Source organism: Atheta coriaria, unplaced genomic scaffold (genome assembly GCF_025399875.1).
Source record: "Atheta coriaria isolate IRGN ID8LTWV9N9 unplaced genomic scaffold, Caltech_Dcor_3.1 hic_scaffold_7_pilon, whole genome shotgun sequence".
NCBI lineage: Eukaryota > Metazoa > Arthropoda > Insecta > Coleoptera > Staphylinidae > Dalotia > Dalotia coriaria.
The window spans coordinates 890,385-907,215 of NW_027045449.1; the positions used below are offsets into that span (position 1 = coordinate 890,385).

Here is a 16,831-nt window from a genome sequence, read left to right on the forward strand (position 1 = left end):
GTGTTTCTAGCGTGTGTCGTTTTTCAACTGACGCTCGACGGGCCCAATTAAAACTAAACTTAATTACGCACCAGAGGCACAATTACGCGCTGACCATTCTACGCGAAAAATTAGTTCAACTCGTAAAAAGTTTAAAATAATTAACTCCAATTAGGTTTTATGAAAATATAAAATATTTAGAAATTTTTCAGAGTTTTGTTTGCATATTTATTGCTATTCAGACTTTTCTAAATGTTTTGTTGTCTAAATGTTGAATTTGAACGCTGTAATGTGATGATGAGAAGTGAGGACGAAGGACGTGGTCCAGAGAGGCGTTGAAGCGCCGGACGTGCGGACATTTTACTCACGAGTGTTCAGGACTCGTTGTACTCGTTTTTTGATGTTGGAAATTTTCGGCCGACTCGGGCGTAATTTCGATTTTAATTAAACTGTTGCATAATATATTTTAAAAGCTAATTTATTCTTTAGATCTCGTCAAAAATGCGAGGCGTACAACCTGAAACAACATATTATTGAATATTTTTGCATGCGCGTTGTTTTTTCGTCCTTGTAATGACCCATTTTCATACTAATGAAAACGGAAGTCTTCTTCCGGTCGCGGACTTCCGTCCATTGATCACGCGCCACTGCGCGCTCAACAATCTGTGCCTAAGGACGAGATTTACGCCCGGTATGCAGGCAACTTTATGTGCTTTTTCTATTTCTGTACCCAATGTACTTCTATTCCCAGTCCTAACCTAGAAATAATTTAATTTAATTTTTCACACACAACTTCTAATCGAGTTTTGTATTAAACTTTTGAGTTTAAAGTTAAAACTCTCACATCCGGGCCGAATTTCGCAACGTTGCAAATTTATTTCGATAGTTTTGTGCGCCATTTCCACTTGAAAGTTGAAAGTTATCTATTGTGTTGACCCAACTGCAAACAAAGTTAAATAAATTCCCGCGCATAAAAACCATTTATCTTGTACAGATATGGCGATACATTGTTTCATTTCCATTCAGTATTCGGGATTCACTTTATGAACTTGCAGATAAAATACGTGTGTTGTGTGTAACTTTGTGGACAAAATGGCGTCGATAAAACCAGCATGTGGTCGCGAGAATGCGCTTTTATCGTCCAACGACGATGATTCAATTGTTTCACACATGAATAGCCATGAAAACTCTGAATATTTCACTCTTAGGTATTTTTTAGCTGTTTTAGGTTAGAATTTCGCAACATAACCTTAGAATTTGATTGTTTTGTGTTTTGTTTGCTCGCGTTTTAATGCGGGGTGCGCGAATTTATTATTTTCACTCATTGCTCTATAGGGAACAATAAAAACCGGAAGCGTTTGGCCCAAAACTCGAATTTAATACGCGCACGTTCATAAATTATCAAATTTATGCGCATATATAACCTGAAAATTAAAAATAATTTTTAGGTTATGTTTTAATGTTTTGTGTTTTTATTTTTCAGGTGTTTGCAACAAGTTACTTGGTTCTGCTAGCGCCGAATTGAGGTTGGAATCGTGCGCGACTTAGCGACGACAGTGGCGGCGGCGGCGGCGCTTACAACGGTGGCGCAGATCGGCGCGCGTTTGGGGGCGCCGGCGGGATGCACGCGAATGTGCAATGTGAAAAGGGCGCATGGCGTCTGCCTCCGGACGAAACCCTACAGGTCGGCGATAAGTCCAAAAAGGATGAGGTAGGTAGCGACGAGGTCAGTACTCGACGACGACGTGCCCAGCACGATCTCCAACCGAGATCGTGTTTTACGTAACGTAATCTTGAACGTACCACTATACTTTCACTGCACGCCACTGACTGCGAACCCCCCCCCACCACCAATGATCTAGATTGTTCATATTTCGTGATAAGCTTAATTACACCTCTGCGCCGTAGTACAAATAGCGGGAATTTGTAATTTGTTTCTGCAAGAAAGGAAAATACGTCTTGCGTGTAATGGCTATTTAAATTAGTTGCAGAAAAGTGGAGCTGTAATTGATGCAAATTCACATTTAAATGCATAGTGCATCCGGAATGGAATTTTAAACCAGAGAAACTTTGATACAAAAAAATATCCAATTCAAATAATTGACACAAAAACATCAGTTTTTATTTTTTTTATTGTTTTAAATGTGGACATGTTTTACATTTTGTATATTAAGGAATTGGATGAATATTCTATGGCTTTTGACGAGTAGTTGACTGTAGGGTTGTGAATTTTGAGTGCAATACCGGTATTTTAATGTTGATATTGGGTCGCCAGTGGGGTAACAGTTTTTATAAATATGTTGCAAAGACAATTTTAACTGGCTTAGCCCAATCTTAAGAACTAAAGAATTTAAACGCTTATAGAGAATGTTCCGTAGATTAAGAATCTGCGATTTGGCCTTCCTATCTCTTTTAGTTTACGAGATATTCACAATTGAAGAAAATGGTCAAAAATTGAAAAATGTCACTTTTTAGCACTTTTAGTCGCGATTTTCGACCTTTTACTGTAGGAAATCTAATTATTTTATATTTTTATCTGATAGAGAATTTTCCAATCTTTCATAATAAACAATTCGTTGGTAGCTATCTCTTTTAGTTTAAGAGATATGAATTTTTGAAAATCGTCGAAAAAAAGTATCAAGCACCCCCCCTTGCCCATTTTTTTCTTATGACTCAAAATGTCATCTCTCAGATTTCCCTTTTAACTATCCTATCTGATAGAGATTGGTCCGTAGATTAAGACGCTGCGATCTGATCTTATTTATCTCTTTTAGTTTACGAGATATTCGCGATTGAATAAAATGGGCAAAAATTGCAAAATGTCACTTTTTAGCCCTTTTCGTCGCGTTTTTCGACCTTTTACTCATTGAAATTAAATAATTTTAAGTCCCTAGCTAATAGAGAATGATCCAATCTTCTATATTCTACAATCCGCTGGTTGCTATCTCTTTTAGTTTAAGAGATATTAATTATTGAAAATCGTCGAAAAAAAGTATCAAGCACCCCCCCTTGCCCATTTTTTTTCTTAAGACCTAAAATTTCATCTCTTAGATTTCGATTTTAACTAGCCTATCTTGTAGAGAATTTTTCGTAGATCAAGAATCTGCGATTTGGGCTTCCTATCTCTTTTAGTTTACGAGATATTCACATTTGAAGAAAATGGTCAATAATTGAAAAATGTCACTTTTTTGCACTTTTAGTAGCATTTTTCGACATTTTACTCTTTGAAATTAAATAATTTTTAGTCCCTATCTAATAGAGAATTATCCAATCTTCCATATTCTACAATCCGCTGGTTGCTATCTCTTTTAGTTTAAGAGATATTAATTATTGAAAATCGTCGAAAAAAAGTATCAAGCACCCCCCCTTGCCCATTTTTTTCTTATGACACAAAATTTCATCTCTCAGATTTCGATTTTAACTAGTCTATCTTGTAGAGAATGTTTTGTAGATTAAGAATCTACGATTTCGCCTTCCTACCTCCTTTAGTTTACGAGATATTCACATTTGAAGAAAATGGTCAAAAATTGAAAAATGTCACTTTTTAGCACTTTTAGTCGCGTTTTTCGACCTTTTACTCTTTGAAATTAAATCATTTTAATTCACTAGCTAATAGTGAATGATCCAATCTTCCATATTCTACAATCCGCTGGTTGCTATCTCTTTTAGTTTAAGAGATATTAATTATTGAAAATCGTCGAAAAAAAGTATCAAGCACCCCCCCTTGCCCATTTTTTTCTTATGACACAAAATTTCATCTCTCAGATTTCGATTTTAACTAGTCTATCTTGTAGAGAATGTTTGTAGATTAAGAATCTACGATTTGGCCTTCCTACCTCCTTTAGTTTACGAGATATTCACATTTAAAGAAAATGGTCAAAAATTGAAAAATGTCACTTTTTAGTACTTTTAGTCGCATTTTTCGACCTTTTACTCTTTGAAATTAAATCATTTTAATTCCCTAGCTAATAGAGAATGATCCAATCTTCCATATTCTACAATCCTCTGGTTGCTATCTCTTTTAGTTTAAGAGATATTAATTTTTGAAAATCGTCGATAAAAAGTATCAAGCACCCCCCCTTGCCCATTTTTTTCTTAAGACCTAAAATTTCATCACATAGATTTCGATTTTAACTAGCCTATCTTGTAGAGAATTTTTCGTAGATCAAGAATCTGCGATTTGGGCTTCCTATCACTTTTAGTTTACGAGATATTCCCATTTGAAGAAAATGGTCAAAAATTGAAAAATGTCACTTTTTAGCACTTTTAGTCGCGTTTTTCGACTTTTTACTGTAGGATATATAATTATTTTATATTTTTATCTGATAGAGAATGATTCATTCTACCGTAATCTACAATCCGCTGGTTGCTATCTCTTTTAGTTTAAGAGATATTAATTTTTGAAAATCGTCGAAAAAAAGTATCAAGCACCCCCCCTTGCCCATTTTTTCTTAAGACCCAAAATTTCATCTCTTAGATTTCGATTTTAACTAGTCTATCTTGTAGAGAATGTTTCGTAGATTAAGAATCTACGCTTTGGCCTTCCTATCTCTTTTAGTTTTCGAGTAAATCGCAATCAAATCTTTCAAAAATATATTGGAATTGTCGTAAAATGTGACGAAAAATATGTTAGTATTTAGTATACCGATATTGATATTTCCGATATTTCACACCCTTCACTTCCAGACTATGTCCTAAGTCATGGAATATTCTTACTTAAAAAAAATATGTTTTTGTGTCATTATTCATTATTCTAACTCCCAAAAACTGTAAAAAACACAGCGTACTTACCTATTTTCAGCACCCCATTTTATAAACTTTATAAATTGGTATTGGTATTTGGTAATGATCCATATCTTGGTAAAATAGTGGTATTTGGTATGTGCCCTTGACCAATTTTCAAAGCCATGGAATGAGTATGAGTACTGACTTGATTTCTAGTATGTAGCCACACGTTTTGTGCCCTTATTGAGTCTAACAACTTGTAGCATACATTTATTTGTTGTGTTTAATGCTTGCGAACATTATTTATGACGTATCGATGAGTTTGCTGTCGAGGCCTACGAGTAATCGAATTGTAGCTCTCGTCGCTTAATAAACAATTTGGCGCATCGGCGACGGCCGCTTGTCGATATTGATAACCGTTAATCGAAATTGATGCGAATCGATGGCGATTATCGCGGCCGTTGGAAACGCGTTAGTAATTTCGAGTGATTGCCAAGCACTTTGTAATTAATTAAAACTAAATCAACAGAAAATCAAAATTTTAAATCAAAACAAACAAATTCATCGATACAAATTTTTTAAATTATTTTTTTTTAATATCCAGAGTGTATAAACAATTAAAAGAAAAAATTATTGCATCTTGAAAATTGAGACCTTTTAAAATTAGTAATTAGTTGATTGATGACAAATGAATTCACACAACACAATTGCACATGAAGAAAATTTTTGCAAATTGATTAAAGTAAATGAAGTAAATTTTCAACTTTAGTCTATTAGTTTCTTAGTTTTTGGCATGCGAATGATTTTTGCTTAACGCATTAATTCGCAGTGATGCGAAATGCGTTTTATGCGTTCACATTGTGATTCTTCCCGTAGGAGCTAGCGCTGCACGGCGAGGAGGGGCACAACTGGTGGTCGATCATCTTCTCGCTGCTGGTGATCAGCCTGGTCATTTCCGGCATCGTCACCGCCATCTACCTGCTCGGCTATGTCGACGAGCTTCTTTACTGGCATGGCAAGCGTATGAATCTTGATGAATATCTGCAGGTAATGAAAAAAACGTAAAAATATTTAAAAATGTATGTTTGTTCCTCGATAACTCGGAAACTACCGAAGTAATTTTGATAAAATTTAGTAAATTTATAGTTTATACAATGGAATAGGACATGGGGTACTTTTTATTGCGAAAAAATAATTTTAAGGGTGCAAAATTGAGGTTAAACGTGGAGTTTTGCTGTTCTTTTAAAACAAATTTACGTTTTCAATACCTTTATAGGTTTGGTTATGTAACATTTATTGTATGCAACCAAATATACAGATCTATGCCTATTTGTGTGGCATTTGCGGAATTTACGCTCATGTGAATATCGAAACTATTTCAACGGATTTGCGTGCATCGTCAGCGGTAATCGGTACCATCACGTGCGATAACACTACTATTATCTCTGTAATTTCAAATAGTTCACCGAGTTTAATACCTTCAAAGTATTTATTCGAGTATAAATTTATTTTAAAACAAAATCATTTACCATCATGATGATGATCAGAGTTTAGTAGTGCTCGGGTCAAATTCTTATTATCTTTTCGAAATGAGGCGCGTGCAAAGTGTCGAAGTGAAGTGAAACACCCTCCGGCAACCCTACGATAAACGGCAATTGTTATTCGCCGCACGGATGACAGGGCCGGCGCGCGCGCGCGCGCTTTCGACGCGTTCTGTTTAAATAATTAAAATAAAACAGAGCGTTAACAACGGCAATTTGCATCAATTTGCACTAGTTGGGATGGTGGGTGCGGGACGATTGGTACACGCACCAGAATCCGAGGGATGGTGTGGAGATGCTGGAAGCGTGAAAGCTTAAAGTTTGACTCGGATTCTCGGCGCGGAATTCAGCTCGAGTGTGCTTGCTCTGTCCTCTTGTCGCATTGTGTGTTTGTGTATTGTATCTCTGCGCGCCTTGGAAAGTGCATTAGAGTGTGGAGCGTCGGGGGGTTGTGAAATATTTATGAAGTGCGAACATTCCGACACGGGGAATACATATTAATAGGCCAATATAAGCGACATCAGGACATCATGTCGCATGTTGTTTCGAAACAAAATGGCTGACAGATAAATTTAAATCTCGGGGATGGAAAAAATGGGTTCAGTGATGTGAATTTTAAGTCAAATACCGGTTTCTTTAAATATAAATACCGGTGTATTGGTATTAATACCGGTATTTTAATGGGAAACCTTACAATTATAATTTATGAAACATAAAAATTTAAAAAATCGAAAATTTTTAAAATTTAACATTCAATACCGGTATTTTTTAAATTAAAATATCGGTATACCGGTATTAATACCGATATTTTATTAGGCAACCTTTAAAATTAATTTTTAAGAATTTTGTTTCATCTTTTAAAAGATTTTCCATCATTTATTAAACAAAAAAATGTAAAAAACTCAAAAAACTCTAAAAAATTCAAAAATTTTGTTCCAGGGACATTTAAATCCAAGCAGATTGCCACCATCGTGGGTATCGAGCACGCACTTCGTGTTCCAGAGCGACGACGGCGGCTTAACCCTATTAGACACGAGCAATTTTACAATTAGCCTGCTGGTTACTAATCACACGCTGGTGAGTACCGCATCTGCTGGTGCGCAGCTACAGCAACATAACCTCACGCACAGCGATATAACCATAAAATAATTAGTCACATGTCAGCCGGCAAATCGCACGGAAACGCGCGGCAATACGCAAATAAACGACTGTGCGTGTCGGTGTGCATAATAAACACGGCTAATTATGTGTACGTGGTTGCGCAGCGTGCGCTCGAAACAAATTTAGCAATTTGTGTGATGTGTGTGATTGGTTGCCTGTTTCAGCGACAATTAAATGTCAGAGGTTATCAGTGCACCAAGGACCTTAAATACGTATTATTCGAGCATAATGTTAAACAAGTAAGTGCAAAATCACAACCATTATTTATTTATTTCTATTTGTATGTAAATAATTTCTTTCTTCTCCTTGTGTTTATCTTTATAGATTTTTAAAAACAATCGTGTAGTAAGTAGATTTTTACAATTTCATTTTTCTTGTTAACCGAGAAAAACTAATATTATTAACACATTATTACGTGTGTTAATCTTGTGCGTTATTGAATGATAACAATGAATTTATTCAATTCACGCGGTACTAATGCTAGTATAATGACAGCGCGATAAACGCGTAACGACTTGGTAATTTTCGCGAAATAACCGTTTCATGTCCGCATCGTTTATCCTTTCATTTATATTTCTCTTTTTTTTTTCTTTATCGCAAGCACCCAATTTGGCATTCATGGCATTCATGGCATTCAATGCGACAAAAGCGCCATAAAGCAAATCGTTTAAACCAGATCGACTAATTAACACCGTAGATGGCGTTATCTACACTAACCTAATTTTACATCTACTCTCGTGTACGACTATCCTAATCTAATTGCGCGCTGAGTATAAGTAGTAGTCGAGTCTAACCTAATTCAAAATGGGGGCTCGTTAATCAGCGAATCAGTCATCGTTAACCCGCACACGTGCGCCAAATCTATTAAAACGTTCGTTATCTAACCTCAAAGCGCACATCTCTTCGCCAACCGGAAGTGGGTGACTGACTGCAGTCGTAATTACGTTCTTTTGTCTTGGAATTTAACCTAAATTTAATTATACAGAGTGATTTTTATTTTTTAAATTATTTTTGTGTGTGGAAACACTCTGTATATTTGAGTAGTGGTCTCATGCGTGGTGGAGGCGCGCTCGATTCGTATTAAGATATGGGTCAAAGGTTAATCTCGCGCTGCGTCGTCACAAGTTTTCCCATCAAACATCGAACCCTTGCTTGGGAGGCGGCTGCAGGCCACCCGCCGCCGGCCTCCTACCCTACCTTCGTGTGGCCGAGGCGGCATTCTATCTGGCGGCTACCTTATCGTGCGGCGCGCGTGCGGTGTGCGTTGTCTCTTTTATGTCCGCTCGTGTAGTTTACGCCTTCGCGGTTTAGCCACCCTTAGGGACGACAAATTCAGCGAAAGCGGTAAAGCTCTGGCGCATCCACCGACACATTTTGAGGTTATGAACAATGTGTTCAAGTTTCTATTTTATGGCTTAATATTAAATACTTACTATTAAATTTTGCTTAGTGGTCATACTTCAATGACAACGGTCAAGTTTTTTGTTAATAACTTTTAAACTAATTGAAATATTTTAAATTTTCTTTTTGTGGTCAATGAAGTATTAAATTATACATTTAATTATATAATGAATTTTATTGTAACTTTAATATTTAAAAAGTTACCGGGTGTTAAAGTTAAATATTACATTTTTTCTTTACTTTGTTTATATCTTTCTATATAAATTTTTTTAAAGAAATTCTAATTCATCATTATATAGAGAATTAAATTCTTAAACTATTACTAAAAAGAATTTTTAATTTTCCCGAATAGTTTAAAAGTTATCAACAAAAACAACTTGCAATGTTGCATTTGCAACTTTCTTCTACAACTTTAATTCCAGTTTAAATACTGATTTGTACACTGTGGGGGCGGCGGGTGATGATTGTGATAGTCACGTAGGGTTGGGCATTCATCCCCCATGGGGGGCAAGGGTGCGCGGTGTCACGGTGTGAGTAGCGCGATTATTTCTGGGTCAGGTTTTAATGGCTAAAAGTCACGCACACTCCTCGTTGCTTTGCTTTTCAGTGCGAATTCAAAACGAAATTCGAAATTTCTTGTAAACAAAGAGGCGGCTAATATCTACGTTCACGTCGTGCGTTTTTCACGCCTATCTAGATTATATTTGCATTAAAATTACAAAATTAACACTCACCAGAACCTATAAATATGATTTTATCGCTAAAAATAGTTTTCTACGCAAAATTCGCATTTATCAATAGGAAATTGCATTTGAAATGTTCAAATTTAATTTCCGGTATGCATTTTTTAATGTTACAAGTCTTTTTTAGGTTAGAAATATTAGTTATGATGAATTCTTGAGCATTTCAAGGGTTTAGTTTGGTAGTTTCGCCACGGTGTGCGGTTCGCGGTCGTTTCGGTTTCGGTTATTACGTTAGCGATACTCCCGGGGACGGCGACCGCGCTATCGGGGGTGGTGCCTTCGATCGGGAAACGTGCACGTCGTCGCCGCGCTGGCCGGACCAGCCGGCGCTTACATATTTGGCAAGATGCCCCGCGCACAACTGTTTCCTCCTTCTATACTCAAATATATTGCATTGTTTTCATTTTTTACGTGACGCTCCGGAAACAAAAATAAATTTTTGTCTAACACAATTGAAAACGTGAATTCGCGGCGGGTGCAATCATCGCGTGCGATGAAGCGCATCACGTCGGGAAGGTGTAAAATTTTCCAAGCGGATAAATTTTATCTACAGAGTGGTGAATTTCCATCGGAAAATAATAATTTTTTAGAACATTTACAGCAACACTCTGTATATTTATTACATGAAAGGATGAGATTTTGTCGAATATAAATCATCTTGTCTAGTCATTCGGAAATCTCCGAATTCTCCGAGAAAGAGAATAGGAAATTTCTATAGTGTATACAGTGTTGCCTACCATTCTTTCCGCGCATAACCTAACTTGTGGTCTAGATGTGAGTGTGGTGTGGAATGCCAGAATATGCGGAATGTAATATGCGAGGATGAAAACTGGCAAAAGCCCACCACGACTCACCAAATTCAACACTCGCGCATTTGCACACAATTATTTCACAAAGAAGAATGAAGCGTGGAAGATTGCACCGCACGAAACAACGCCCCAAACATAAAGTGCTAGCGCGAGTATAAACGATGCGACGACACAAGAGGTGCAAACCATATAGAAATAGAGAAATAAATAAAAGCATAATAAAGAAAAATGCGCGCTTCGCGGTGGCTGTTGTGTTGTGTGGGAAAATGAAGACACGAAAATAAATTACTCCATCTGTACTCCCAGAATGAAATGAATTTGATGTATGCAGCTAATTTAATTTTTCATGCTATTGCGTGTTTTTTGTTGTCTTCCATAATTTATGTGTTAATAATATATTTGATGCACGATTGTTGTTTGCAGGTATTCAGACAATCGTATACAGCGCATTACACCATCTATGACGTCAGCAATGAGTGAGTACAATGATTTGTTCGCTTTGCCTGCATTGCGGTGCAAAGTTTGCACTGAAAGCACGTCCTCGTTAATGCGCGAAGAGGGCTATAAGGGTTTGAGAGATATGGCAGACAAAAAGATTAATTAAACTCGATAAAAACGGACGCCATTTGCAAAGCTCGCGGGAACGGGAGAAAGAGGAGGCCTTTGCGGAAGTTGCATTTGCATTTACATGAAAATTGTGGCTTAGCTTTCTATTCCTTTATTCTTCACTCAGGGTGATACAAAAATTTTCATCAAAATTTAAAAAAATTACAAAAATCTGATAGATTACAATACATAACCTCAATAATAATATAGGTAATGTTATTTTTAGAAAAATTTTAAGAGGTTTTTATAATAATTTTTTTGGCAGTATAATTCATTGAATTTCATTTGAATGGAGTTTTCTTTCGTCGATTTCCGCCTTTCTGCGCCTGCCGAGTTGCGAGTTGCTTAGCTATGCAGATTTGGTGTAATCGATGAATCTCATGCATTTTTTGCCGCCATTTTTCATTAAGCGCGTTTGCCGCGCAACTTTTATGAAGTTTTTAATCAGTTTTTTCTCATGCGCCGCCAAAATGCAGTCGTCATTAATTCGCGTCGTAATTTATCGCAGTTAGTGCGAAACTATCAAAAGGGTTCGCCTCCGATTTCTATTAAATTTCAGGGCGATACTTGATCGTTACTGCGGCCAAGTCGAATGAGGTTATTATATCGCTATTGGGTGGCTCTCAATTAAAACTTTCTCAATTTACTCTTACACCGTAATAGTCACATTTTTAATTCGTATTTTGGTATATAATAAGTGTAAAAGGAACAAAAATATGAAATTTAAGTTTTTAAATGTTTTTTGCAATAATTTTATATAAATTTATCTTTAGATATAAACATTATTAATTAATTGAGGTTAGGTTTTAAATTAGAAACGTTTTTTGCTGAATTTTTGAATTTTTTTTTGTTTTTTTGTTTTGCATATTTGGTTGCCTAAATTGCAGGCGTAAACATAACCTTTTAATTCTATATGTGTTTAGTCATCATATACCGGTGCGATTGGCGGCGTCGGCGTCGAAAGCGCAACCACAGCGTCTGCAGCACGCGAGTTGGCTGGGCGACACGCACAAAATGCTGATCATCTTCCGAAACGACATCTACGTGCGGCAGTCGCCGTGGGACGACGTCGACTTTCAATTGACGTTCAACGGCGAGCCGGACGTCATTTTTAATGGAATTCCGGACTGGCTCTATCAAGGTGTGTGCGACTATCCACATTGCAATAGTATTACAATGCGCACTCACTTACACAACCTTTTATGACGACTTCTTATTCCGTCATTCTCGTCATTTCAACAAAATTTTCCTATTTTCTATTTCTCAACAATCCACGTCAGAGAAAACTTTTTTCTATTCTGTGACGACGGTTTTCTTAAGATTTGCTTTTCGCCGCGCAGTTTGTTGTTGTTATGATGACTGAGTGAAACTCAATGGGTGGAAATAGATGGGACTTGAAAACTTTTCTTCGGCGCGCTTCCTGGAGTGAAAAAAAGTTTGAGTTGTTTTTATTGTAGTTTTGACGGGGGGCGGTGTGTATTAATGTGGTTGTTTTTGTTGTGGTGCAGAGGAAGTGATGCGGAGACGCACGGCGATGTGGCCCTCACCGGACGGCACGCATCTTATGTACGTGTCCTTCAATGATAGCAACGTGGGATTGCTGCAGTATCCTTGGTTTGCCACCGGGAACGTTCTTACTGTCGGTGGCGTCGCCCAGAAACCCACGACTTTTCCTTCGAGTAGAACCATTCGATATCCTACAGTAAGTAAAATAAAGAAAAATATTGATTTTAAGGTTTTATTAATGAAATTGTGTGTTTAAAAAGTAAGGAAAACGATAATGTGGTATGTGGGTGTTATGATATTGATAATTTTTCTGTTTTTGGGGTTGAATAGTTTACAGGTACAAAGGGGAGAGATTTAGAGTTGAAATATTAGTGTGTTTTGAGGTGACACTAGAAAAAATCTTTTTTAAACAGTGTTTCATCGAGGAATAAAAACCTAACCAAATATTGTGACTTTTTGCCGATAGGCAACTTTTTAATCTTTTGTAAACTAGTTATAAACTCAATTTCTCTAGTAAAAATGCCGATAAATATTTCCTGAAGTCATTCCTCAAGTTTTTTTCTCTAGATTCTTAATTATTTTTGCAAAAATGCGAAAAAAAACGAAGATTTACTCATGAAATTCAAAATAAACGATTTTCTAGTGTCACTTCTATAATAATATAGTTCTCAAGTTAAATAATGATAGCTGTAGTCTGTTGACCAAACAATTCTAGCCTCAACATGCAAATGCAATTCGCGTCTTATATCATCGACATTCGCGCAGTCTTAGCACCGCCCGCCTCGGGCTATATAACTATCTATACGTGCAGTGTGCAGTGGTGATTCGTTATCAATATAACACGCCAACTAGTTTCGAGAATTTCGAGCGTAACTACTTGTAGTAACTAGCAAGTAGCTCCTAGCAAATATGTACTTAGAAAGTTTTAAGTAATAAGATGCTCACTCATGAATTTCATAATGAGTCAACACACGCGTGTGCTTCCAGCCAGGAACACCAAACCCGACCGTTACGCTATGGGTGCTCGACATCTCCAACTACACAGACCTGCAGACCTTCGAAGTGATACCACCGAAAGCATTTCTCGGACAGTAAGTTATTTTTAATTCCACAATGTCAACGCGTAGTGCATTAAAGTTCTCCTTTCACACCCACACACAACAGAAAGTTATCACTTACTCTAGTCTTTTATTATTTGTGGTTTGAGGTTATCTTGCTGTTGACGACGACCCTGGGTAGCTTAAAAAAATATAAGAAAACAACAAAGTTATGATGAGCAAAGTTACGTAATTTTCTAAAGAGAAACGTGCCACGCCAAAGAAACCCCGAACTAGTTGAGTCTCACAAGGTCTTTATTAAAACTTTTTGTTTCGTTAGTCTTCAAGTTAGGTTAAACAAGAAAAAAAAACACGAAATTTCCATTATATGCAACCAATATTACATACGAGTAGTTATTCTGCCTAAAATTGATATTGTGGTGGACTAATGCAACAAGTTAACGTAATTAAATGTGATTGTATGCAATTAGGGATTATTATCTCACGTCGGCGGATTGGATCGGTCAGAACAACAGCCAAGTGTCGGCGGTGTGGATGAATCGCGCGCAGAATCTGAGCATCATTTCAGCATGTCTCGCTCCAAATTGGACATGCATCGAGGTAGGTTATACTGCTACATGTACACGAAACACACGCATACAAGGTGTGAGAGTGTCGAGAGTAATTAATTAAGCCAGCCGACATGTAGGGCGTGAACTGCGACACGTCGCGGTTTGTGCGAAGGACAAGTATGTGACAAATGCACGCCCAGTGGTGCAAAACGGTACAAACCGGCCGACCGAGATTCCTATTCTCCGAAATTTATGTGAAATTTATACAGGGTGTTTTATTTTCTAATTTTTGTTAATTAAAATTAAAAATTTACGCGTTACACAAAGTTAAAGATAAAATTTTATTATTTTTTGTGAAAATAATATTCTAAAGTGTTTTTGATGAACACCCTGTGGGATTATGAGTGGGAATACGTGCCGTATGTGTTTCACCTTAATGGGCGTCCGTTTGTCTGGCTGCGGTTCATGCTAGCGCCATTTATCATTAGCGAAAAACACCGAAAACACTTCCTAAGTAGACATCTATTCTTAGAATTTTCCGCGCGCCGGGGGCAAAAACAATGTAATAAAGTCATCATTTTTTAATGTTTTGCGCATTTTTTGCACACTCGTTGTAAAAACATGGCGTAAAGCAACACTTAATCCAATACGAGTACGTGCTGCGGCGTTTCTATAGGAATAATATCCGGAAAAACTCGCATCGCGATTTTTCCGCAATAGCGAAAGTGAAAAAATTCCAGCGCGCACCACGACGAAAATGGGAAAATACTTGGGAGGCGCTTTTCTGCTACAAATAGCCACAAATAGGATTGATATATACTGAGTGTCACAAAAAATTATTTTCTAAAGACTGGAAATGTAATGATTTTTAGTTTTTTTTTGGGAACATTCGGCGTGTATCTAATGAAAAAATATGTGTTCCGGCCGAGGAACTCTATTATTAATTTTTCGCATTTTTCTTCGCTATTGTCATCGTAATATGTAGTCTCCCGTTGAAGGGTTAGTGTATTGTGGGTTGCCTAACATACTAATATACTCATAGTAAACTTTGTATTAGGTTTTTTTTTTGCTTCACATAGAATTATTTGATTACGAAATGACAGAATAAGCTGGAAAACTGCATTGTACGCACACAATTGATGGATGCTCATCTCATTTACATATAGAACAACTTCTATTCATGATTCTTTATACGTGTAAAATTGAAATATTTAAAGAATGCGCAGCGCATTTATCTCCGCCGGATATAAGCGCGTTTTATGTACATCTGCAATATGTGAAATCTTGTGCTTGGTTGCATACATTATTACAAAACAAGAAAAGTTATATTTTTTCGGCGTGCAACACGAAAGATGTTGTTGTGCACTTGATAAATGATCACGATTGCAAGAAGTATGCGATGTCTACGTGCCCCAATTCGGATTCTTCGCACACATCCGATGCAATACTCATTTCTCATTCGGTGTGCATGCATGAATGCGTCTGTAAAATACAAATCAACAATTATCATCCATTTTTGTCGAAAATTAGAATTTCCATTTTGGAGATTGTAAATTTAAATCCGAAATTGTTTAGCAATGCATCATTATAACGTAATAAATATTCGCGCGCCTGATCCCCTTCAGCTGGATGCATCCCAAACTGCTGAATATTCAAGCGTAATATTTAATACCCGAATGATTTAGAGCGCGGGATTAAGTCTCGACGAGTCGAGAGAGCTAATTATGTCTTGCGCCGCCAGCTGTAAAGCTCTCGGTTTCTGCTTCTTTCATTCTCTATTCGTGTTTTTTTACTTATTTCTCTTTTTGGGGATTTGCTTTGTAGGTGCATGTGGAGCGCGCCGCCGAGGACGCCTGGCTAGAGATCCAGGATCATCCGGTGTTCGCGCCGGATGGCGACAGTTTCCTCCTGCTCGCCTCTGTGCAGGAGGGCAGCGTCGACACGTTCACGCACATCAAACACATCACGTTGACGCAGCAGCGCATCGCCGTTCTTAGTCATGGTCGCTATGAAGTGAATAAGATTCTGCGGTGGGATACAAATAGTCGTCAAATGCAAGTTTTTTCATTAAATTTTGCTTGTTTTGTCAAAAAAAATGTGTTTTTTTTACTTGCATCACCAAAAAACAAGATGGCGGATGGTATTTTAGTTTTTTTCTGGAAATCCTGCCCAAAATTCTGGAGATGCAAGAAAAAATGAACAATTTTTGAGTTTTTTTGTTTTTATTTGAAAAACGATGTCAATTTGTCTTCCTGTGTGCTTCCCTAGATATTACTTAGCGACTGAGGAACATAAACCCGGCCAGCGTCACCTGTACGTAGTGAAGGACCCCACGAATGATATGTCCCGACGAGTGGAACCGCTCTGTATCACCTGCGACCTCGGCGAGGTGCTCTGGAGCAGTAGGTATTACTATGCAAATTGTACACACTTCAACGCGATGGTGAGCCCGTCGACGGAATCAACCGTCGCCCGATACTATGTCCTCGAGTGCGAAGGACCAGGTCTTCCATTAGGCGGCGTGCACTCGTCGCGCACACACAAGCTGTCGAAGCTGCTGTACGACAGCCGGCCGAAACAGGGTCCGATCCTGGGGGCGTTGGCGCTGCCCAGGCAGCGGTCATTCGAGGTGCCTTTACCGCAGGGTAGCAAAGCTCAAGTCCAGCTCCTCCTGCCGCCCAGCTGGCGCGAGGAATTGCGCGACGCTGCCTATCCGGTCCTGGTCGAAGTGTAAGCCGTTGAATATTTCCC

General features: G+C 37.7%; 1 protein-coding gene across 8 annotated transcripts in view; it reads left to right on the forward strand.

Annotated features, from left to right (window-relative positions):
- LOC135796425 (inactive dipeptidyl peptidase 10) overlaps positions 1-16,831 on the forward strand; it is a 45,364-nt gene that overhangs the window by 24,796 nt on the left and 3,737 nt on the right. For 6 of the 8 annotated variants that reach the window (XM_065308444.1, XM_065308443.1, XM_065308442.1 and 3 more), the window contains 12 exons: positions 1,463-1,705; positions 5,581-5,751; positions 7,185-7,322; positions 7,571-7,645; positions 7,731-7,751; positions 10,783-10,835; positions 11,889-12,106; positions 12,474-12,667; positions 13,459-13,562; positions 14,000-14,129; positions 15,905-16,134; positions 16,349-16,810. In XM_065308444.1, the coding sequence (XP_065164516.1) occupies positions 1,601-1,705; positions 5,581-5,751; positions 7,185-7,322; positions 7,571-7,645; positions 7,731-7,751; positions 10,783-10,835; positions 11,889-12,106; positions 12,474-12,667; positions 13,459-13,562; positions 14,000-14,129; positions 15,905-16,134; positions 16,349-16,810 (1,901 nt within the window). In that variant the 5' untranslated portion in view covers positions 1,463-1,600. The remainder of the gene's footprint in view (positions 1-1,462; positions 1,706-5,580; positions 5,752-7,184; positions 7,323-7,570; positions 7,646-7,730; positions 7,752-10,782; positions 10,836-11,888; positions 12,107-12,473; positions 12,668-13,458; positions 13,563-13,999; positions 14,130-15,904; positions 16,135-16,348; positions 16,811-16,831) is intronic. The other 2 variants (XM_065308447.1, XM_065308448.1) reach the window with 2 other exon arrangements.